The sequence below is a fragment of the Falco naumanni genome, chromosome 8 (genome assembly GCF_017639655.2).
Source record: "Falco naumanni isolate bFalNau1 chromosome 8, bFalNau1.pat, whole genome shotgun sequence".
NCBI classification, from domain to species: Eukaryota; Metazoa; Chordata; class Aves; order Falconiformes; family Falconidae; genus Falco; species Falco naumanni.
This window is the reverse complement of record NC_054061.1, coordinates 40,028,767-40,051,356: the sequence shown is the minus strand read 5'-3', so window position 1 is coordinate 40,051,356 and position 22,590 is coordinate 40,028,767. Positions and strand designations below refer to the sequence as shown.

General features: G+C 64.6%; 3 protein-coding genes across 5 annotated transcripts in view; 1 reads left to right on the top strand and 2 right to left on the bottom strand.

Annotated features, from left to right (window-relative positions):
- Positions 1-1,829: 1,829 nt before the first annotated feature.
- Positions 1,830-6,675, top strand: LOC121092728 (rac GTPase-activating protein 1-like). Its single transcript, XM_040604179.1, has 16 exons — positions 1,830-2,022; positions 2,145-2,347; positions 2,432-2,568; positions 2,713-2,791; positions 2,959-3,012; positions 3,630-3,707; positions 4,075-4,189; positions 4,464-4,624; positions 4,850-5,011; positions 5,146-5,241; positions 5,313-5,514; positions 5,587-5,692; positions 5,822-5,954; positions 6,032-6,134; positions 6,249-6,363; positions 6,441-6,675. Exons 1-16 carry the CDS (start codon positions 1,938-1,940, stop codon positions 6,490-6,492), a joined length of 1,881 nt encoding a protein of 626 aa, XP_040460113.1. The 5' UTR covers positions 1,830-1,937; the 3' UTR covers positions 6,493-6,675.
- Positions 6,676-7,433: 758 nt separating this feature from the next.
- Positions 7,434-12,274, bottom strand: GMPPA (GDP-mannose pyrophosphorylase A). 2 transcript variants are annotated; one of them, XM_040604621.1, is made up of 13 exons: positions 12,114-12,266; positions 11,949-12,046; positions 11,771-11,874; positions 11,175-11,367; positions 10,956-11,015; positions 10,703-10,833; positions 10,552-10,566; positions 9,816-9,950; positions 9,537-9,634; positions 9,353-9,399; positions 9,164-9,256; positions 8,904-9,072; positions 7,434-8,815 (listed from the first exon to the last, which is right to left on the bottom strand). In XM_040604621.1, the coding sequence occupies exons 1-13, from the start codon at positions 12,154-12,156 to the stop codon at positions 8,715-8,717; spliced, it is 1,287 nt and encodes a 428-aa protein (XP_040460555.1). In that variant the 5' UTR covers positions 12,157-12,266; the 3' UTR covers positions 7,434-8,714. The 2 variants fall into 2 exon arrangements, with proteins under 2 accessions (XP_040460555.1, XP_040460556.1); XM_040604622.1 differs by lacking the exon at positions 10,552-10,566 and having other exon boundaries at positions 12,114-12,274.
- Positions 12,275-13,689: 1,415 nt separating this feature from the next.
- SPEG (striated muscle enriched protein kinase) overlaps positions 13,690-22,590 on the bottom strand; it is a 31,253-nt gene continuing 22,352 nt past the window's right edge. For both annotated transcript variants that reach the window (XM_040604638.1, XM_040604640.1), the window contains exons 27-43: positions 22,362-22,534; positions 22,230-22,256; positions 21,841-21,993; positions 21,581-21,623; positions 21,418-21,486; positions 19,103-21,281; positions 18,853-19,005; positions 18,662-18,778; positions 18,414-18,581; positions 18,013-18,135; positions 17,646-17,810; positions 16,777-17,455; positions 16,447-16,686; positions 16,151-16,374; positions 15,699-15,774; positions 15,311-15,460; positions 13,690-15,065 (exon numbers count right to left, since the gene is read on the bottom strand). In XM_040604638.1, coding sequence (XP_040460572.1) covers positions 14,858-15,065; positions 15,311-15,460; positions 15,699-15,774; positions 16,151-16,374; positions 16,447-16,686; positions 16,777-17,455; positions 17,646-17,810; positions 18,013-18,135; positions 18,414-18,581; positions 18,662-18,778; positions 18,853-19,005; positions 19,103-21,281; positions 21,418-21,486; positions 21,581-21,623; positions 21,841-21,993; positions 22,230-22,256; positions 22,362-22,534 — 4,947 coding nt within the window. In that variant the 3' untranslated portion in view covers positions 13,690-14,857. The remainder of the gene's footprint in view (positions 15,066-15,310; positions 15,461-15,698; positions 15,775-16,150; positions 16,375-16,446; positions 16,687-16,776; positions 17,456-17,645; positions 17,811-18,012; positions 18,136-18,413; positions 18,582-18,661; positions 18,779-18,852; positions 19,006-19,102; positions 21,282-21,417; positions 21,487-21,580; positions 21,624-21,840; positions 21,994-22,229; positions 22,257-22,361; positions 22,535-22,590) is intronic.

The following is a 22,590-nucleotide window of genomic DNA, read 5'->3' as shown; positions in this document are numbered from 1 at the left end:
TCCCCTGGGGTGGCACCGGCTGTGCCCTGCAGGGCTGGGGCACCTCCATCTGCTGCCTTGCCCCGGGGATGCGTGTCTTCTGCTAGGGCTGAGCAAATGGGGTGTTGGCTCCATGTGCAGGATGGGGTCCCATCTCCCAGGGCTGGGTGCCAGGCAGGCAGGTGCTGGGGAGCACCCACAGCCAGGGAGCACCAGCAGGCAGTGGAGGGCTGAGCAGGCAGTGGAGGGCTGAGCAGGCAGGGAGGGCTGAGCAGGCAGGGAGGGCTGAGCAGGCAGGGAGGGCTGAGCAGGCAGGCCCCCGGGGCTGCGATTGGATTTTGCTTGGCCATGCCGAGCCTATTGATCCAGCAGTAATTAAAGTCGCTCCAAAACCTGACTCATATTCAACCTTGGGAGGAAGGAGCTTCTCTGAGAAACACCCTCTGCTCCCCGTGTGGCACAGCATGGAGCTCAGCCCTGCTGGGGTGCTGCCAGCCTGTCCCAACCCCTGCCGGGCTCTGTCCCCAAGGGGCACCCTGCCTTGGGACTGGGGGGGGGGGGGGGGGGGGGGGCAGGGCAGCAGCACCTCATCAGAAAGCATCCCAGCCAGTATTCCCAGCACCACACAGCCCAGCAGTGACCCTGATGAGGTTCAGCCTTTGGAGTGGGGTCTGTGCCACCTGGACCCTATAGCTCAGGATGAACCCAGGCTATTCTCACCAAGTGCCTCAGACACATCCCTGGGACGTGGGGGGTGCTCCCCCGCGCCCCTCACTTGTCACTGCCTGGGCCCTGTGAGGGACTGGCACGGGGAGAGGAGCCTGTTACACCCACAGCAGCCCCCGAGAGGTACCAGGGTGCTGGAGTGGGGGGACCGGCCACCTCATGCCCACGGGGTGCAAAATCCCTTCTCCAGGTCGGAGGCAGCTGGGGAGGTGTGAAGGCAGGCAAGCGGCCTGGGGGGTGGATGTGTGTGGGGGGTAGGTGGGGGTGTGGGGGTGCGTGCAGGGGCTTGCGTGCCCAGCCCTGCCGCCAGCCCCTCTGCTATTCTCGGTATTCGCGGCAGGTCAGGACAGGCAGCGGAGAGGGGGAGCTGCCGGAGCCCCCGCGGGAACGCAGGGCCCCCAGGGCCTGGGGCTGCAGCAGGGAGGGGGCCCGGCCTGGGGGCTGCGCCGGGAAGCCCCTGGGTTGGGGAGCCCGGGGGGCAACAGCACTCTGGCAGCGGCCGGGCTTTGAAGCGGGGAGGTGGCTCCATCTGCAGGACACGGACCCAGCCGGGAGCCCCGGTGCGGGGGTTCCCCACCGCCCCCGCCCGCCGCCAGCCGCTTTGCATGCGGGGCGCAGCGGTGGGGGACAGCGGACAAGGACACCGGCTCCTCCGGCTCCCACCCACGCCGCTCCTGCGGAGCGGGGCTGGGGGCAGCGCTGTCGCAGCCAGCTCCCTGCCGTCCCCGCACCCCTGCACCACCCAGCGCACCCCACGCCCGGGCATCCCGCCCGAAGGCCCCGCACCCCTACAGCACCCCGCACCCACTGCGCCTGCACCCTCAAGTGCTCCCATCAGGTATCCCCGGTGCCTGGGCACCCCCTCCCCAAAGGTGACCCCCCCATCCTGCCCCGGGCTCTCGCCCTGAACCCCCGCAGCCAGCACTGCCGCCCCGCACCCGGGGCACCCCGCGCCCAAGGCTCCCGGAGGACTCCCCCGCGCCGGCAACCGTCGGGGCGGCGGGTCGGGCTCCGGTGGCGGCTAGAGGCGGAGGCGGAGCCGGGACGGGCTCCACCCCGGCCCCCGGCCCACATAGGCCGGCCGGGAGGGCCCCTCGCCCCCGGAGCCTGCGCCGTCCCGGGTGCGCGCGGCGGGCCCCGGCGGCGGGCGTTGGGGGTGCCCGGGAGGGGTGGGAAGCGGGGGGACCGTCCCGCCTGGCTGCGGGGGTCCCATCCTGTCCCACGGCGGCGGGATGCTACGGCAGCGCTGCGGGCGGCTCCTGGCCCGGCTGGAGCGGGCGCTGCAGCTGCTGGAGCTCGGCGGCGGCGCGGAGGAAGGTGGGTGCGCGCAGCCCCTCGGCCCGGGCACCCCGAGCACCCCCGCAATGCTGCCCGTGGGGGCTGGGGGAGCGGGGGGCTGGCTCCCGGCCCGCCTGGCCACCCACTCGTGCTGTCCCCAGACTACATCCAGATTGCTCAGTGCTTCGAGGCGACGCGCCAGCGATGCTGCTGCCTGGAGCAGGACGGGCGGCGGGCCCGCGAGCAGCTGGCGCGGGTGGAGGCCGAGCGGGCGGCGCTGGAGGTGAAGCTCAAGCACGCCCGCAAGCAGGTGGAGGTGGAGATGAAGAAGCGGCACCGTGCAGAGGCTGAGCTGGAGAAGCAGGTCCGGGGGCTGGCTGCAGGGCTACCCCCTGGGGCTGGCTGCGGGGACCCCAACCTGCTCACTGCTGCCCTGTTTCGCTTGCAGGAGCGCAAACTTCAGCTGGTCTTTGAGACCCTGATGCGGGAGCCATGGGGCAGCGGGGTGCTGAGTGGGGAGCAGTGCTCTGTCCTCAGCACCCTGGCCGGCCGGTGCCTCGGGGTGGCCCTGGCACAGGGCAGGAGGTGAGTGGGGCGGGTGGTCCTCGGGCAGCCCTGGGCTCGGCTGTGCCCCGCTCTCCCTCAGCGCTGCCAGCAGCAGCCGTGTGAGCAGGTGCTGGCTGGGGCAGGGGTTGCCCCAGCTGGGCTGACCCGCAGCTTGCTCCCCAGGTCATCTGTAGTGGATGAGTCGTGCCAGTCCCTCCTGTCCCACTCGGACATCAGCTATGACTGCACTGAGGATGATGTGGTAAGGAGCGACCCTGCTGGGAGTTTTGCCCCGTTTGTGTGTGTGTGGGGAAGCCCCTTTGCATGGCCGTGGTTAGGGGTGGGCTGCCCTGGTCTGCCATTGGAGCCAGACAGATGCTGGGGATGCCCCTGGCCCTGCCAGCCCCCAGCCTCCCTGCTGCCTTTCAGGGTGTTGATATGACGGTGGTGCGGACCCTGAAGCGCAAAGCCCAGGAGAGGCAGGTATGAGGGAAATGCTGGGATGGGGCAGTCCTGGGTGCTGTGGTGGGGTCCCTGCCCCTCCATGGGTGAGGATCCCCTAGGTCCTCTCTGCTCTCCTGCACTGTGCCTGTGGGACCCTCTGCCCGCACAGGTCCCAGCGTGCGGCCCAGGCTGGGGTGCTGGCCCTGGGTCACGCAGGGTTAGGATACCCAGATACTTCTCCATCTCAGCACAGGAGGTTGCAAGGAGCCTGGCAGGGGGTTTAATTTATTGATGCTGTGCTGGGAGCATAGTCTCTCAGCAAACCTTCCGCGATCAATAGAAACTCCATTACCCTCCACTGTGGCCTAGCTGGGCTCCTCAATAATTCATCCCCATGTGCAGGCATCCCACACCCTGCTCCACTCACACCTCTGCATTGCAGGCCTGGCCTCCCCCAGCCCTAGGGCTGGCTCTGACCCAAGTGGGGAGCCTGGGTTCTCCATGGTGCCTGATGTGGGGCAGGCAATGCTGGGAGGCAGGGTGAGACTGGGACCTTTGGTGGAACTGAGACCGGTTGGCTTGGGTGCTCTGGGATGCGGGGCAGAGTCCAGGAGGAGGTCTCTGCCTACCCTTCACCCCATCTTCTTTGTTCCCAGCGTGTGTCCCTGGCCCCTCAGATTGGCCCTGTAGTGGTGGCAAAGCGGCACCGTTCTTCTGTGGCACCCCACAACACTGTGAGTAGAGACCCCAGCATACCTTGTGCAGGGATGCGGTGTATGGGCTACCCTGGTGTCAGAAGGCAATGCTGCAGCCTTCAGGCCTGCAGGTCTGTGGGTGCTGTGGGATCTGGAGATGCTCAGTTGTCTCCTCTGGGTGCCTGTGCTCTCCAGCCTGTATCACCCTGGTCCTGGTGGGGACAGTGTCCCTCTCTGTGCTGGACCAGTGGCCTGCAGCCTGTATCCCCCCATACCCATGGTGACAGCATCCCAGGCTGTGCAGGACCTCAGGGACAGGGACCGGGCAGAGCAGAGCTTGTGGGAAGATGTTGAAGCACCATGGGACTGTAGCCAGGCATGTTCTTACTGCCCCCCATTTCAGCAGGTGAGTGTACCCCCCGTGCCCCCTCCTGCCGAGGTCCCTGCTGACAGCCTCCTGCCTGCTGCTCCGCTGCCATGCCGCCGCTCTCGCCAGGGACATCGTGTCTCCACACGTGCAGGTCATGGGAAGGGCTGAGGAGGGGGCTTGTGGGTGGTGTGGTGGTGTGGGACCAGCCTTGTGCTGCCGTCGCTGGGGAGGGAGGGGATCTGCTGGGGGATGCTTGTCCCCACCGTGGGGGTACTAGGGTCCTCCGGACATGCCAAATGCCATTGTCCCAGCCTAGCTGGGATGCCACAGGGCTCCCTGCGAGGTGGGAAGCCTTCCCATGTCCCAGCCAGTAGCTGGGCCAGTTTGCCTTTCAGGGTCCCCTTGACTGCCTCCTCTCTCTGCAGAGCTGACCACTGTGTGGGACACCAGCAAGGATCTGGGCTGCCGTGCCCTGGGGCGGGAGAGCCATGCCAAAGGCAGCTCTGTGGGACAGCCAGCGCCAGCCTCGTTCCCCTTGCCTCCACAGGGCCTCCCACCACCCCAGCACCAATTCACCTCCAAAATGGTGTGTGTCCCAGCGTGTCTCCCTCCTTTTAGCTGCTATGGAATAAGGAGCTGGGCAGAGGGAGTTGTTCTGGCGTGGGGGTGGAGGGGCGCAAAGCTCTCCTTCATCCCCTTCACCCCAGCTCTGCCTGCATGGGGGATGGATGGAGGCAGTGGGGGCAGGTTTGGGGGAGGTGGAGTGGTATCTGCAAGAAAGGGGGCTCCTGACCCTGCTCGCCCTCTCCAGGTGATCCGTCCAGATCCATGTGGTGTCTGTGGCTCCCGTATCCGCTTTGGTAGGGCTGTCATCAAGTGCCGCCAGTGCCAGCTGCTGCTGCACCCCAAGTGCCGGGAGCAGTGCCCCATCGCCTGCACGCCCCAGCCTTACCGCCACGCCTGGCCCTGTGAGGTGAGTGGGACACAGTGGTGCTCGGGGGCTGCTCCGTGTCCCTGTAGGGCTGCTGGGCTGTCAGCTGGATTGCTGGGGCTCTGCCCGCAGGGCTGGGCAGTGGGCACAGACTGGGTCACTGTTGTCCTCCCCAGGGTGTGCTGGCAGACTTTGCCCCCCTGACACCACCCCTGGTGCCCACGCTGGTGGTGCAGTGTGTGACTGAGGTGGAGACGCGAGGCTTGACCGAGGTAGGCCCAGGGCAGTGGGGGCAGTGATGGCAGGGTCCCTCCGGGACTAAGCCCCTCTTCCTGTGCCCCAGACAGGGCTGTACCGGGTGCCAGGCGCAGAGCAGCAGGTGCGGGAGTGGAAGCAGAGGCTGCTGCGAGCTGGGGGCACGCTGCCCGCCCTCAGCAGCGTGGCTGACATCCACGTGGTATGCGGGGTGCTCAAGGACTTTCTGCGGGGGCTCAAGGAGCCACTGGTCACCTTCAGCCTCCATCCTGCCTTCCTTCAGGCTGCTGGTGAGCAGGGGTCCTGAGGTGGGGGGGAAGGGGCTGCTCCTCCCCTAACACAGCTCCCTGGTGCTACCACAGACGTCCCGGATGATGCTGCCTGTGGCACAGCCCTGCGCCACGTGGTGAGCAAGCTGCCCCCAGCCAACAGGGACACCCTGGCTTTCCTCATGCTGCACCTGCTCAGGTGAGGAGCTCATCCTAGCATGGGGTCTGTCCCCATCTCCTGGCGCTCTGCCCCTTGCCCGGGCTCTGTGCCCTAGAGCAGGGAAGGTGGGCTGAAAGGCCCCTTGGCTCACATTGTCCCACCTCGCAGGGTGTCACACAGCCCTGACTGCAAGATGGACGTGCTCAACCTGTCCCGTGTGTTTGGTCCCACACTGGTGGGACATGGCTCAGCCAACCCCACACCACTCGCCATCATGGAGGACACACCGCGGCAGTGCAAGGTGAGGGGGTCACCGAGGCATGGGGTGTGTACCCCGAGTGCTGCCAGCATCCCCATCCTCCATCCCTCCCTGCCCAGGTGGTGGCTCGGCTCCTCGCTCTACCACCCGACTTCTGGAGAGGCTTTGTGGGGATGGAGAAGGAGAACCTGGTGCTGACGCTAGTGCCGGGGGACGATCGTGGTGAGGCACAGGAACCTTGACCCCTCCCTGCCCTTGCCCTGTGGCTGCTGAAGGGTCCTGGGTGCCTGCAGCTGGGCTGGGGTGTGATAGCCAGCCCATCACTCTGTCCTGCAGAGCCATTCTGCCCCACCACTGCCTCTGAGCCCAAGCCAGGCCAGCTGAGCCCAGCCAGCACCTGCTGCCTCCCTGGCACCCTACGGAGCTGCATGGGCACGGCCGTCCAGCCCCAGTGAGTGCTGCTGGGGCGGGGGGGGGGGGGCAGGGGAGCTTGCTTTGCACCCCTGACTCATCTCTCTCCCCACGCAGGCAGGGGCCAGCCCCGAAGAAGGTGGGCCGGTTCTTCCCTTCTCTGGTGTAGCCTGCAGCAGTGGCTCCCTGGGGGCGTGCAGCTGGCACCAGAGGAGTGAAGCCTGCAGGACCAGGTAGCTAGCTGCCTGCGGACTGGTGGTGCTGAGCTCCAGGCCCTGCTTTGCTTCCCCAGTGATGGTGGAGCAGGGCTGTCTCTGCCAGCCACCGCTGGCGACACTGCATTGTACTTACAGCCTGGTTTGTATTAAATGTTTGCAGTAAACCAAGCCTGGCTGTGGCTGCTGTCTGTCCCCACCTCCTGCTGCCAGGTGCCAGGTTTTGGGGCTCACTGGCATGATGAAGCCTGGCTGGGCAGCAGTCGAGCTGTTCTGACAGCAAGGTGAGCAGTACTTTCCCAAACCCCCTGCTTTTGCTGGGCAGAGAGGGGGAGGGCAAAGCAGAGCCCCCCGCCCCCAGCCCTAGCTGAAGTCCTCCTCTCCCTGCCCTGGAGCCAGCATTCGGGAGGCCCCTCTTTCAGCCCAGATGTTGGCCTCAACTAATCAGAGCTGCTGCTGCTCAGGGCAGAACAACCTTAAACCGTTTCCAGACTTCCTGGCACCTCGGTGGAAGCCCCTTTAACTCTTTCCTCCCCTCCAGCCCTGGCGCTGGAGCTGTGAAGCCCAAGCAGGGCTGGATGCACAGTGCTTTCCCATGAGGGGGAAGCTGGGTGAGGCTGTAATGGAGCAAGAGCCCAGAAAGGACTTGTTCCCCAGATAACTCTGCACAAGGGACAGCCACTACAAGGGGCACCTAGGGAGAAGGGGCATTACACAACAAGGGCTAAGCAGGCCAGCAGCCGAGAAACCTTTGTCCACACTAAAAGTCAGGTCAGAGGTGGTGGGGCACAGAAGAAAATTCACATACAATCCTGAAAGAAAGTACTTTAGTTGTTTCCCCCAGTGCAGGGGTGTTCACCAGCAGGCAAGGAAATTAGCACATCCAAGGCAGAGGCAAAACTGAAGGAGTTTAATGTGCTTAAAGCCAGGGAACAGCTAATCCCCGCCCAGGACCACAGAAGAACTGGCACAGGAAGGCACAAGGCTAGGAGCAAGGATTTACTGCAAATCCATCAGGCTGGGGTGGTACTGGATGCATGGAGAATCCCTAATGCGGTGCCTCACTGAAGGTGAAAGGAGTGGTGGGGCCCTCGGTGGACCGCAGGGCTTTAGCACAGAGCTCCAAAACCAGAGGCAAAGATGGGGAGGTAAGCGGATAAAGGCCAGTGTTGGTTACCATAGACTGTGGCAGTATCAGCAAGGAGCAGCCTTCAACAAAAAGGGGGTTTTTTTTGAGACTGAGCAAGATAGTAGGTCTCTTACACGTGTAAGTTGATTGCTCTGGTGCCCTGTGGATGTGGCTGGTGCAAGGGGAGACATGCAGCATACCACCCAAGCTACACCCATGCTGGTGAAGAGAAGGCTGTTGGCCCACCAGCGTGGCAGGGGCCTGCTGCCGTCACCCTGAGCCCTGCCTAGGCACCCTGTGCAGGTCTTGGCCTGACTGCAGCAGGCTCAGCAAGGCTGGCTGGCAGCTCCCCTGTACTGTGAGCCCTTAGGGGCAGAGGTGATGCTGGGGGAAGGTGTGGTTTTGCAGCTCCCTCCAGGGCCAGCAGCTTGCCTGTCCAACCTGGCTCTTGTGCCAGTGCCCTTGGGACAGGCTGGTGCTGCTCTGTTTTCCCAGCAGCAGGCAGAAGCCCAGCTCAGGCTGTTGCAATCACGCTGCTGAAATAGGGATCCTCACAACCAGCTCCTGCAGGGTGAGCTGCCTGTGCAGGGTAGGCAGATTCAAAGCTCCCTGGCCTCTGAGGTGGGCCAACACCTTCCAGGGAGTTGCAGACAGCAAGTGATGCAGGGAGAACCTGGCTAGAGGTTCCAAGGCTGTGCTGGTAGCACCCTTTGGTGGAGAAACACTCAAAGCTGGACCCAAGGTGCTGCAGGCAGCAAGTGCTCCCTCAACAGCCTCAGTTCAGGGCTCCCTGCGCAGGCACACAGGCTGATGCCAGGGCCATATGCTGTCCCTGAAGCCTCTGCCCTGCCCCAGGGTTGGTCCCTGGGCTGCAAGAGAAGCAGCACACGAGGCTGATGCTCACCAGCTTTAATGTCAGTCTGGAGTAGGAGTCAGGCACTTGCAGGGCTCCTGGATTGCACCTAACCCTAACTGCAAACCTCCCAGGAGATGAAGCCTCAGCCTGGGCTTTTGCTGTGGGTGGCTGGTGCGGGATTAACCTGATGATCACAGGATAATCTGGTTTTTGTAGCTGCGGCTCAGCTCCTTGTGAGGAAGGACGATGGAATTGAGAATAACAACCTCAGCAGGGATGGTGACACTGCAGCCTGCGAGGAGAGCACGAGGGGGTTAGCAGGAGGCGAAAGACTGCCTCAGGGTGTGGGGCTGGGGCAGCTGGGTGCTGGTGGGACATACCCAGGATTGTGATGGATGGTGTGAGGCGCCCATCCCGAAAAAGGGTCTCACTGTCAATCTTGGCATAGGGATCGTTGGGGTTGGGGTCACTGGGTGTTCCTTCAACCCGGGCCCAGCGCCCGATAGTGCTGTCCCAGCCCACAATGGTATTGAGGACACAAGTGTGGTCCTGGGACAGAAGAAAGGGGTATGAAGGGTACTTCTGCCTCCCTGCAAGGGGTGCAAGTTGACACCTGCCTCCTCAGGCTAACCCTACTTACGTGAAGTGAGGCGCCGTGCAGGACAATGGACTCTCGCACACGTACACCAGCTCCCACTGTCACCCCCTCCCCAATGGAGACATTGGGGCCCAGCTGTGAGGACAGAGGGAGGCAACGAGGTCAAGGACAATGGTGCCCTCAGCACCCCCAGGCATCGCCCTGCTGCAGGGCCCCCAGGGCTGCACTCACCACTGCAGTGCTGTCGATGGAGGCCGTCGGGTGGATGTACACATTCCCTGCAACACAAGGCAGCTGCATCAGGGGAGGCACCCCACAGGAGCACCTGCCTCTCAGATGAGGGGAGGTCCTGCCCATGCGTCCCACTGCCTCTGCCAGGAAGCCCCCAAGGTGGTAGGGGATGTCAGAGAGGTACCTTGGATGATAGGGCCTCCAGGTTTGTTCTGGGCCAGCCTCTCTGGGTGGCTCTTACTGTACTGGTTCAGGTAAAGACGACTGGCATAAATAGCAGAGCTGGGGGAGGAAAAGCAAAAGATTATCACTTCTCTGGTATCTACCAGGACAGAGAATGGTCTGAATTCAGCAACCCCCTACCCACCCATCCCCAGGGCCTTGCCTGGGCATCCTCTTCTCCCATCCCTGGTACAGACTGCTACATGCTCCCACTTGCACCACCACTAGCCCCAGCCCTTACCCAGCTGACTTGATCTGGCTCCAGAAGCCATCGGTTTTGTAGACGTAGAGTTTGCCGCTCCCAGCCAGTGCTGTGAAAACATCCTGCTCTAGCCGGATCACTTCTGCACGCTGCCAGCCATTGGAGCTCTCCTCTCTGCAAGTGAGAGGTCTGTTAGGCACCCACCCCAGTTATGGCCTCAACCAGGGACCCCAGGAGCTACCCTCCCCAAATCTGGGACCTCTGCTGATCCTAGATTCCTATCTAACCATGCGCTTGTCCCCAAAGGTGGGGACAGCCCTACCTGTCAGGCTAGGCCTCCTGAGCCCCATAGCAGCAGAGGGATGGGGCTCTGCCATCTACAATAAACTCTGAGCCAGAAGTTGATGGTGCAAGAGTCCCACCCAGTCCAAGTGGGTGTATATGCAACAGATCCTGCCCCCATTCCAGGGCCCTGCACAGCTGGATTTTTGCTTGGGTGGTGGCAGAGATGTCAGGTGACAGACTGGCTGGTGCAGAGAACTGCAGGGGGGAGCAGAGCATTCCCAAGTGAAAGGCTTGTTCAGCCCCTTGTCTGGAGCTGAATGAGAATGGGGTGGGAGGAGAGGATGCAAGAGGGGGAGTCTCAAGCTAGCCAGGAGGGGAGCAGAGGGGAGAGCAGCCTTGCAGAGCAGCCTGGAGCAGAGGAAAGCATGCATTACCACTAGTGATGATCCAGCCCGAAGAGCAGCCAGGGCAGACACAGAGGGAGACTTACCCAAGGTAAGGACAGCTGGTGCAGGACCAGGAAACAAGTGAGTGATGGCAGAGGAAGAGAGAAGACAGAGAAAGAATGGAGGATGAGCGTGCCACTGCAGCCCCAGGAAGCAGTGAGGTGGGCGGGATGCGGGACAGAGAGAGGCACTCACAGCACTAGCTCCTGCTGGTTCCTCTGGAAGACCTCGCCAATGTGCTGGAAGATGGCAGGTGTGAACAGGTAGATGCCACAGTTAATGATCTCACTGACAAACGTGCTGGGCTTCTCCACGTAGTGCTGGACCTGGAGGCGAGGGAAGAGACATGAGTTTCAGGGTACAGCCCCCACACCTGGCATCACGCCCTCTGTGGCACACTGGGAACACACATCCATGCCATGCCTGGCTCCCCAAGGCCCTCTAGTACCTCCTGCGTGTCCACATTCGCCACGATACAGCCATAATTCAGTGCCTGCGTCCTGTTGGCCTGCAGAGTGAGGACATGTTAGCAATGGTAGTGCAGCAGGCACGTAGATGAGACCCAGAGCTCACACCCAGGGCCCCATCCACCATAGGAGCTGCTGGTTTCTAGACAAGCCCATGGTAAAGCACCGCTGCTCCTCTGTTCCCCAGCACTGCCACTCACTGTGGTACCCAGAATGACAAAGCTCTGCGCATCCCCGTGCCGCTGCCAGAACTCCAGCATCTCCTGCAAGGGGAACTCTGAGCACACGTCTGCGTTGAGGACAAAGAAGGCCTCAGCACCACCTGAGAGGATCTGGTCTCGAAAGTGATAGATTCCACCACCAGTGCCCAGTGCCGCGTACTCCTGGAGATACCTGCGAGCCAAGCAGGGAGAAGCGAGGACTTAGGGGAGCGGGTGTCTGGTGGCACCAGCCGGCGGCAGGGCAGGGAACGGCTGGCAGGGGCTGGAGAGCCATAATCCTGCCACGCAGTGCCGGGGCTCACGTAGCTGCGGGCACAGGGGAAGGAGGTCGTGGTGTGCTCGGAGGTGTGCTTGGAGCTGCGCTGGAGAGGCGTCTCCGGAGCAGGAACCAGCCAGGGCAGGGCGCAGGGCAAGGGAAATGTGCCAGGACGAACGCGGGAGGACAGCTGTGCCCATCCACGGCGGGACAGGGCCCACCCGCCCATCGGCCAGGTGGTGGCCGGAGGCTGCCAGCCCGGGGGGGGGGCGGGCTGGGCCCCCGCGGGTACCCCGGGGGTGCGAGGGCTGCCGCCCACCTGATGGGGATCTTGAACTCCTGCTGCGCCGACACCAGGAAGCGGCTGAGGGCCTCGTGGGGCTGGTAGAAGCCCATCAGCAGGATCTCCTTCATGCCGGGCACCTGGGGACGGACGGAGGGGGCAGTGCGGGCAGCGCGGCCCCGGGCCCCAGCCCCCCGCCCCCGGCCCCCCGTACCTTGGCGCAGGCCTCGATGTGGTGCTGCACCATGGGCACCCCGGCCACGGGGAACAGCGGCTTGGGCACCTCGAAGGACAGCGGCCGGAACCGGGTCCCTGCGGAGCGGAGCGCGGTCGGCGGGGCCCGGGGCGGGGTGGCGCCCCGCGGCCCCGCCGCACTTACCCTTCTGCGGGCCGCCGATGAGGATGACCGCCTTCAGCGGCATGGCGGCCCCGCTCCGCTCCGCTCCGCGCCGCCCCGCCGGGTCCCGCCCGGCCCGGTCCCGCCGCCGCTTCCGCACTCGGCGCTGCGACACGTCAGCTGCGCGGGGCTGACGCTGCGCCACCGCGCCGCGCGGCGCTGCTGCGGGCGGCCGCCAGGGGGCGCGGCGGCGGCGGCGGGAGGGGGACGCGCCTGCGCGTGGCCGACGGCGGGCGCGCGAGGCCGGGCTGCGCGCGTGCACAGGGGCGGCGGTGTGCGCGTGTGCGGGCCGAGCAGTTGTGCGCGTGCAGAGCGGCGGCCGGGCGCGTGGCGGGTGCGTGGCGGTGCGCGTGCAAGGGAGCACTGGTGCGCGTGCCAAGGAGCGACGTGCTCGTGCAAGGCAGCGGCGGTGTGCACATGCAAGGGAGCACTGGTGTGCGTGCAAGGGAGCAGCGATGTGCGCATGCAAGGAAGCGGCAGTGCGCTTGCAAGGGAGCAGCGGTGCACGTGCCAAGGAGTGACATGCACGCACGCAAGGGAGCACTAGTGCATGTGCAAGGAAGCGGCAGTGTGCGCATGCAGGGGAGCACTGGTGTACGTGCAAGGGAGCAGCAGTGCCCAGGAGTGGCAGTGTACGTGTGCAAGGGAGCGGCAGTGTGCAGCTGCAAGGGAGCAGCCACATGCACGTGGCAGGCACACAAAGGAGCAGCTGTGCAGGGACTTGGTTGCCTGTGCACGCATGTGTGTGTGCATATGCGCAAGGGAGCGGCTCCGTGTGTGGCTGTGCGTAGGGGAGCATCAGTATGAGCATGTAGCAGAGCCGCCATGCATGTGCACATGCCCTGGTGCGTGTAAGTGGGCGTGTTTATAGAAGGGCGGGGTGCGTTGGCGTGCACGGCGGGGACACCGTGGCCTGTGGTATGTGCTCAGGCACATGGGTGTGGGACAGGGGGCACGGTGCTGTGTGCCTGTGTGTGTGCACGGGCCTGTGCGCCTGTGTCAGGGTGGGTGGGAGCGTGGCAGCCTGTAGGCACAAGTCATGACCTGTGTGCCCATGCACGGCGGTGCATGCACGCGGGACACGGGTAGGGGGTGCACCCAGGGGCCGGTGGGTGCTGCTCGGGGAGGGACAGGCTGGGCTGTAACCAGAGCAGCCCCTGCCAGCACTGCCAGCCCAGCCTCTTATGGGCAGCGGGTATTTATAGCCGGGTGGCAGGTCTGTGCCGCGGGGTGCCCCTCACCTGCACCCACTGTGTCCCTGGCAGGAGCCCGGTGCCGGTGCCCTGCTGGCCGTGCCACCGCTGGGCCTGCCAGCACCCGGTATTTTTGCTCCATGACGACAGTGCCCCGTGAGCCACCCCGCTACACCCACCCCGGCGCTTTGCAGCTTTCCTGGCTCCTTCCCCAAGTTTCCGACACCCTTCGCCAGCCCGGCCCCACCTGGAAGCCTTCCTGGCTTTGGGTCTCTGGATTTTGGGACAGGAGTCTGCCAAGGTGCCCGGGGGGCTGCTCTGCCCACCCCCTCATGCCCTCCCAGCGAGGCACGGAGACAGGACCGGCTGCTCAGGGTCTTTATTGCTGCTCTGGCACATTGCTTGCTCCAAACCAGGGGGACGCTGGCAACTCTGGAGCCCGGCAGAGGGGAGGGGAAGGGGGCAGGGATGGGCAGATGCCTTCTCCCAACAGTTAATAAATAAAGCCCTATTGCTACAGCAGCATCTGGAAGGTGGGTGCCCAACCGCTGCTCCCGTCCCCCAGCACAGGGCACAGCACAGGACACACTGTAGCATCCCGCCACCGGCTGGGGAGGGGATGCAGGGCTCAGCAAGGCACCTGTGAGGCTGTGCCTTGGCACCGGGGGGGACAGGAGGGAGGTGCTGGGGGGGCAGTCTGGGGACAGGTGAGTGGGATGGTGGTGGGGCACAGGGCGAGGGCCAGAGCCGGGCGGCAGAGTACAAGCAGCGTGGGCCTGAGCAGGTGCAGGAGGTGTGCATCGCACGTGGGTCCCCCCTGCAAAGAGGGGGTGCTGGCCAGCCTCCCACCCTGGTGTGGAGCGCAGCCGACAGCCCCAGGGAAGGCACCGGCATCGGTCCTGGGGCTGCAAACCCACTTGCCAGGACCAGGGCTGGGAGGAGTGGAAGGGGGGGCTGGTGGCCCCCACTCCCAGCCGTGAGGACCAGGGTTGTGCCGGCTGGTGGAGGGCCGCAGCAGGGCAGGGGGCTGTGAGTGGACCCCTCTCTGCAGGAACCACTAGAGCAGCCTCAGTCCTTGGGCACTGGTATGCACCCCTAGGGCCATGCAGGGACCCCCATGCCATGGCTGGGGTCAGCTGCAGGCTGCGGCATAAGGCACACGGCTGACAGGACCCACAATGCCAGGGCTGGCTGGCATGCTGGCAGCTCTCCCGCTCCCACCTGGAGCTTCTCTTGCCCCCCATCCCCATCCCATCCTTCTTCTGACCCTCTGCCACATTCTTCATTCCTCACAGCAAGGCTTCCTGTCGCCTGCCTGCTGCCAGACCCCACTGCTGGCCCAGCGGGGGCCACACCTCCCCTTTCCATCAGCACCGCCAAAATGATGCCGGCCGCCAGCATCCCTGGCAGCGGCACGTGAGGTCCATGGGCTCATCCCAACACGTCCTGGCTCCTCCTCGGCCACCCTGTCCCATGGCCCCTGGAATGTTCCTCTGGCTCCTCGGCCCCTTGCGGCCATGGCCAAGGCACCGGCTACTGCGGCCCCGGCGGCTGACCGCCCTGGTAGGAGCGGAGTAAGACCTTGTGCTTGGTGACGGCCTCGCCGCGGCGCCGCTGGTGCTCCACCAGGAACTCCTTGAGGCGGTTGGTGGTGAAGGTCAGGGTCTGGCGGCGCAGCTTCATCAGGTAGGCATCCTGGAGCCAGGTGTTGGCAAAGCAGTCCTTCACCGTGGGGCGACTCCTGGGTTAAGGGCAGTTTCACGTCAGAGGCCACAGGGTGCCCACCACTGCTGCACCCCCCAAACCCAGCCACCATCCCTGCCCTGCAAGACCCAGGCTCCCAGCCCTCTCTGGCAGCAAGGGTGGACCCCACGGTCCCACTGATGATGTCTGGAGGGGCCCCGTGGGGCAGGGAGCTGCTTGCCTGGCCCAGTTGCAAGTGCAGTGTGGGGCCGTGCGTCCTCACTGGCTGGACTGGGCACTCACCAGGGGTGGACAGCAAGGACCTTGCGGATGAAGAGGGCAGCACTCTGTGAGACATTGGGGTACAGCTTGAAGGCATCAAAGCGCCCTGCCAGGATGCGGTTCTCTGTCTCAATGGGGTCCAATTCGAAGAATGGTGACCGCCCACTGAGCCTGCAAGGGTGGAGGGGGTGGCACATGCTCGGAGACTGTGGTGGGAGAGCACCCACCTGTCCCTGGTTTGGGACAGCCACACCGCCCAGGGTGTCTCCATCCCCACGTCCAGCTGGGAAGGGTCTGCAGGGCTACAGCATCCCCCAGTCCACATCAGCCTGGTGTCCCCCATGGCACCAAGACCTGGGCAAGGCTGACTACACCTCAGGGTGCTTGTCCCACCAGCCCCTTCTCTTACATGATGTAGGTGAGGACGCCAACACCCCAGACATCTGCTGCAGAGCCCACTGGGTCCCCCTTCACCACCTCAGGTGCTGTGGGCAGAGAACCATGTCTGTCATATGCACCTACAGCATCACCAGCACCCGCAGCATCACCAGCACCCCACCACTGCACCCTCCAGCACCCCTCCCTGACACCCCAATACCCTGACAGAGCCCAGCACCTCCAAGTCCACCCCAGCTGCCCCACAGCACCCAAACTCTCTCACTGAGCACAGCAACCCTACAGAAACCCTCAGCAGACACCTCCAGCACCCCAAAGACCCCCTAGCTTCCCCAAGGGTACCTCAACTCCTCCCCATTCCCAAGCCCCACAGTGCACGGGCACACATGCATGCACACCCTGGGCACAAGGGTGCCCAGATCTGTGCCTGTCCCCATGCTACCGCATCCCTGGTGCCCCACTTACACATGTACTCCAGGGTGCCAACACGCCGCCCCAGCTGCCGCAGCACGAGGGGGTTGTAGGTCTGGGCACTGCCAAAATCGATGATCTTGAGGGCATTCATGCCTGAGATGACGATGTTATCCGGCTTGATGTCGAGGTGCACGATGCGGCGGCTGTGCAGATACTCGAGGCCCTGCAGGAGCTGCAGCACGTAGCTCACCACATCATCCTCTGAGTAGCGAAATCTGAGGGCAGGTGGCATCAGCAGGTGGCCCTGTGCCAGCAGCCATCCCCAGTGGCCCCACGCCCACCTGTACCTGTCCACAATGCTGTAGAGGATCTCCTTGCCGGCGCAGTTCTCGCAGATGAGCACCAGGTAGCGGGGGGTGATGTACGCCTCATGCAGGGCCATGATGCGCTCGTGGTGCAGTGCCTTGAGGATCTCATACTCCTGCAGTACGCTCTGCTTGCGCTCCGCCTCGTAGGGCACGATCTTGGCCATGAAGTGCTTCCCTGTGGCGTTCTCCTTGCACAGCCTGATCACCCCAAAACGGCCCCTGTGGCACAGGGCAGCGCTCAGCATCCCTGGCATGGGATGCTGGATGTGGAACGCCCCCAGCAGAGCATCCTGTGCCAGTGCTACTCACCTTGCCTTCTCGTCCAGGAAGGTGTATGGCTTCTGGGGGACACCCTGCCGCAGTGCCGTGCTGTCTTTTGTCCCTGGGACCCTGCTCTCGGCTGGGGACTCCTTGGAGGTTGGGGTGGTGGGCGGGAGCTCCTGTGCAGGGGGTGATGCAGGGGGCATGGAGACAAAGGAGGTGACCATGTAGGGGGGCATCTTCCGTGCAGGTGCAGCATTGGGGGTGGGAGATGGTGTGGGGGCTGAGCTGGGGGTGGTTGACACTGGGGAAACAGGGGAAACCTTGGAAGGAGACGGAACCTGGGGCAGAGGGGCTGTGTCCGTAGGGGGTGTGGAGGAGCCCTGGGTGGGGGTGTCCGTGTGGGGCGAAGCGACAGTCCGAGGGGGAGTGAACATCAGCTCGGGGGGCACGCAAATGGTGATGTTGGGTGGGAGCTCGGGATCTGACTGCGGACCCTCTTCACAGGGTGCTGAGGGCTGGAGGGCCCCCAGGGGGACATCTGCTTCTGCTGCCCCATCTGCCTTCTGCACCGCTCCCTTCTGCTTGCGGGGTGGTGTGGTGGTGGTGGCTCCTGCGGCCGGTGGCTCCAGCTGCACCACAGGTGTCTGGGTTGACCGGCTGGAAGCCACCTTCTCAGGGACAGTGGTGGGGACAGCGGTGTCCTTGGCTGGGGCAGCTCGGGCATCTGTGGGGAACAAAGTCAGGTATGAGCCAGGTGTGGATAAGCCAGGAGTGGGGTGCAAGTGGCGCTCCGTTCCCCAAAGTCCTGGGGGGAAGATCCCCTGTTCTCAAGGACCCGCAGAGCATCCCAGAGGCTGCAGCCCCACAGCCATCCCCACGGCTGCCCCACAGCCTGCAGGACAGGGCTGGCTCACCTGCCACCTCGAGGTGCACCTTCCCTGAGGGGGTGCTGTAGGGCCCCTGCCCGGCCTTGTTGACACAGGCCACCCGAAACTTGGCAGTGCTCCCAGGGGGCAGCTCCGTCACGTTGAAGTAGCAGTCGGCGATGCCAGTGCTGACAATCTTCCATTCATGCTCCCCTGCCGGCGTGGGGGCAAAGTGAGGCCAGGGCAGATCAGGGGGAAGGGGGCAGCCCCCCCGGCCCCCATCCCTGACCTGGGAGCCCACCAAGCCCCAGGGGACAGCAAGGACATTGGGCCATTTTTGTCCTGGCTTTGTGTCTGCAGGTAAGACCACCTTTCTGGCTGCAGCTCCCAGGGGACAGGAGACAGCCCCACATACCATCCAGCCTGCGCTCCAGTGTGTAAGTGCAGGGGGCTTTGCTCTCCGCGGGCTTCCACAGCACCAGCACCGTGTTCTTGTACTTCTGGGGGATCTCTGGGGTGCCCGGCCGCCCTGGGAGCCCTGCGAGTGGACAGACAGGGTGGGCTGGGTGCCCAGCCAGGGGCAGGGCAGAGCTGGTGCAGCAGAAGGGCAGCACAACACATGGGCTCAGAGATGCTGGAAGTACCTGTGCAAAACCAGCCCATGCCCCGTCAAAAGTTCCGGTCTCTTTGCAGATGTGGAAAGCGGGGCCCAAGTGACCTGCACTGGTCTCCAGCCCTAGGGTGTGTGCCTGGCACATGCTCTCTCCCTGTGAGCCAGCAACTCTGTCCCCTGAGGTGTCCCCCCCCTCTCCTTACGTGCCACAGCCAGTGTGCAGGAGCTGATGGCCGTGCCCAGGATGTTGGCAGCTGCACACTCGTACAGCCCTGCATCCTTCCTGGAGACCTTGGCAATGGTGAGCATCTGCCGGCCATCCTTGCAGGAGATGATGTTCAGTACATTGTCCGGCTGCAGGGACCTCTTGTCTGTGGGGGGAGCAGAGAAGAGGGATGCTACAGTGCCCCGCCAGAGCCCACCCACCGAGGCAGTGCAGGCAGCCCCCCACCTTTCATCCAGAGGATCCTGGGGGTTGGGCTGCCGGCAGGCAGGCAGCAGAGGGTCAGTGCCTCGCCCTCCAGCAGCACCTGGTCCTTCAGCTTGATGTGGAAAACAGGGGGGAAATCTGGAAAGCAGAGAGGGGGAGGTCAAGCTGGGGCAATGATGCACACCCACCGTCCGTCCTGGGGCCGCACCTACCCGACTCGCTGGGCGCACGTAGCCGGCCAGCACCGGGTCCCTCCTCCTGCAGCAGGCTGGTTGGGATGCTGGGCTGTGAGGCCACCTTCTCCTTCTTGCTCCGTGAGAGCCCCCAGCGCTCCCAGCGAGACCGCTTCTGGCTCTCACCTCCACCTGCGGGCACCCGGGGCGGCTGAGAGCGAGCCAGGCCAGGGCGGCTGGACCTGGGCTGGGCCATGGGATGCCAGTGGGACCCCCCCTCACCACTCACCTTTGGTGGAGGCAGAGGAGCCGATGCTGCCCTCAGAACGCAGGGACTCAGAGGAGGGTGCGGGTGCTGGGGGGGGGCCCGGCCGCAGGCTCTCCCCCTCGGAGTTGGCCCGACGCAGCTCCCCAGGCCCCTCGCCTTCTGGCCGCTCGTCCGACAGGCTGCGCAGCCGCGCGGAGACCCGCTCCACCGTGGTGCTGATCTTCCTCCGCATGGCCACTGCTGGCGACTCACTCTCTCCGCCGCCCCCCGGCTCCGACTTGAGGCTCTCCGAGTCCCTCCGCTCCTTGGAGCTGCCCAAGGCCAGGCTCCAGGAGAAACGGCGCCCACTGGATGGGGTCTCACTGCCTCCATCCTCCCCCCTGCTCTTCTTCCTCTCAGCAGGTGGGGTCCGCTTGAGGAGCAGAGACATCCTCCGGAGGAAGCCCCTGTCCTTCTCCACCTCGTGCAGGTCCTGCACCGACTTGGACTTGGCTGCTAGCCCAGTGGGCTTGTCCCTGCGCAGCTCCAGGGGCACACCGGCTGGTATGGGACGATAGATACCCTCATCGGGGACCAGGGGGCTGGCCAGGTGCCGGTCTTCTGAGCGGGAGCGGGTGAGGAGCTTCAGCCCCCGGCTGAGCGATGACTCCCGGCCTCGCTTGAATTTGGCCTCGAAGACCTCCTCTGAGTCAATGTCCTGGATGAGCAGGGAGCTGGAGGAGCCAGCAGGTTTCGCCTCCCTCCTTGATGCTGGTGTTGGTGCGGGCGCAGGGGGCTCGACAGGGGTGGCCAATGTGGGCTGGGAGGATTCCTCGGCAGCCGGCTCTCCACCCTGGATGGCTCCCATGGCTTGCATGACCTTGGCATAGGAAGACATTTTGACTGCTTGGGTGCTGGGAGCTGGGGGCTGCAGTGGGACGGGTGCTCCTGTCCTGGAAGCTCTCTCCCCACTGGCTCCAGCAGCCTTGGTGGGCTTCTTCTCTTCTTGCCCCCTGGCCATGGGCTTCTTCCCCATGGTGGTGGTGGCTGTGCTGGCCCTGGGCTGGCCACACTGCTCGGGGACGTGCCTCCTCCCCAAGGCAGCCTTGGCCGGGGCGGGCCGGGGGACAGTGATATCTGCTGTGGGGGGTGTCAGCGGGCTGGGGGCATCTGGTGATGCTGCAGGCCGGGCATCAGAGAGGGCGGAGAGAGAGGGAGACTCCTTGAGCTGCTGGGCCTCCAGGTGGGCCAGTGGGATCTCCAGGGGTGCACCAGAGCGGCGGTGCCGGACAACAGGCTCGGTGTCCCCATGGCTGAAGGAGCTGCTCTTCTGCAGCTGGCGCTCAGCAGGGAGGTGACGCAGCGAGGTGGCCTCGCTGGAGGCTGCCCGCACCAGCCGTGGCACCGCCGGTGGCTCCAACCAGGTCGGCCGTGGGACCTTCTTGTCAGGGCCAACCCCCAGGGTCTCCAGGAGGGGACCCCGCAAGCCACTGACCTTGCCGTCCCCAGAGCTGCCCCGCAGCAGCCGCTGGCGCATCAGCTCCAGGCGCTGGGCATGATCGTCTTCCCCCCAGGCCCCCTTCCGCCGTGGCAGCTCCATGGATGCTGCCTTGGCCAGCGCCCGGCGAGAGTCCTGGCTCACCTCGGCCCCCTCCTGGGTCCCTGGGGGCTGGTGGGGCAGCAGGGCACTGTCGGCAGAGCCACCCCTCTTCAGCTCTGCCCGCCGGGTGCTCCCCGGGGACTCCAGGCTGGAGCCCTTCCTCATGGCTTTGCGGGGGTACTCTGGCCGCTTCTGGGCTTCAGGGGCTTCTTCGTCCGAGGAACCAGGGGCCTCCATCTCCACGCATGGCCGCCGTGGCCCAGTGCCCCTCGACCGCTTCCCCAGGGCCACTCCAGGCTTCCCTGTGCCCTGGCTCTGCCACTCCATGGCAGAGACGTCCCCTGACATGACCCCCTCCATCCGTGGCCCCTCGGATGGCCCAATGGCCTCGTCATCCGTGGGGATCTCATTGAGCGACATGCGGGAGCCGGAGAACTCCACCTGGTGTGGCATGGGGATGAAGGGCAGCTCATCCAGGTCATCTGAGTCCGAGGAGGATGACAGCGCCGGTGACTCCTTGAGGTGCCGGGGCACAGCGATGGAGAGGTGGTTGGACGTGTCCTGCAGCAGCTCCGGGATGGGCCGCAGCACCATGTTGCACTTGTAGCTGATCTGCGAGCGCTGCAGCCAGGGGAGAGGGCTGGGTCAGACCCAGGTGGGTGGTGTGGCATCGTCCTGCCCAGTGCACATCACCCCATCCCACCCAGCACACAGCCCTGCCTGCCCCCCTCCCTCCCTCCCCAGCTCCTGCCTTCACCTGCCATTTCCGACGGGAGAGGAAGAGCTTTAGGTGATCGGTGCTGATGACCTTCCCCTTGGCCAGCGTCTGTGGGGTGAGGGGACAGTGGTGTCCCATGCAGCCTGCAGCAGGCTCAGGGAACCCCACTGCCTCCAGGTGCTGGGTCCCTGCCCAGGCTCACCTTGAACCAGGGATGTTCCAGGGTCTGCTCTGCATTGGGTCTCCTGTGAACCAACACCACTGAGTGAGAACCACCCAGGCTGGGGGGCTTTGGCCGGCCAGGGGGAAGGGCAGAAGGGTCTGGCTGCCCATGCTGCACCCCAGCAGGGCTGCGCAGCCAGCCTGCCTCGGGCACCCCCATACACAGGGGTGACTGGGGTTCCCACCCTCCCTCGAGCACAAGGCTCATGCCAGAGGCGCTGGGGACCCCGAAGCACTCACAGCCTGTCGTTGACCAGCACTTTGATGACAAAGCCCTTGGCTTCCCGGGTGAGCCCCTGAAACATCCTCTCCTCGAAGGCCACATTGTAGTTGCGGATGTTCATAAGTGTTGTCTTGTCATTCTCCCCAACGAAGGGGGAGATCCCCGTCAGGCTGCCGAGGAGGGGACACTGTCATAGGGCCATGGGGACATAGGGAACAACATGGCAAGTATGGGGGACCGAGGATGGGACCCCGCACCCCAGAACTGGTGCCATGGGGAGGAGGCAGGAGCAGCCAGGGAGGAGGCTGTCTGCAAGGAGTGATGTGCATGGCTGCAGCCCCAGCAGTGCAACTGGCAAGGGTGTGGGAAGGGTGTCCCCCCACTGAGGGCCCACCAGGACACTTACCAGAGGTAGGCGATGACCCCCACGGGCCTGAGTAGAGAAGAACAGAGTTACTGCACAGCACAGAGTTACTGGGGCTCCCAGACCCTCCTAATGTAGCAAGGAGCCCACCATCCACCCTAGGGCTGCCCTTACCAGATGTCAGTGACGCTGGAGACGGGGCTCTGGTTGACGATCTCAGGGCCCACAAACTCAGGGGTGCCGTACTTGCAGTACTGCGGCTCTTCAGGCGTCAGCTCCTGCGCATTGCCGAAGTCGCAGATCCGGACCTGCTCACTGGTTGAATCCGCCATCAGGAGGTTTTCTGGCTACAGGACAGTGCAGGGCAGAGGGGAGCTTGGCAGGAGGCAGGGTTCCCCCCAGG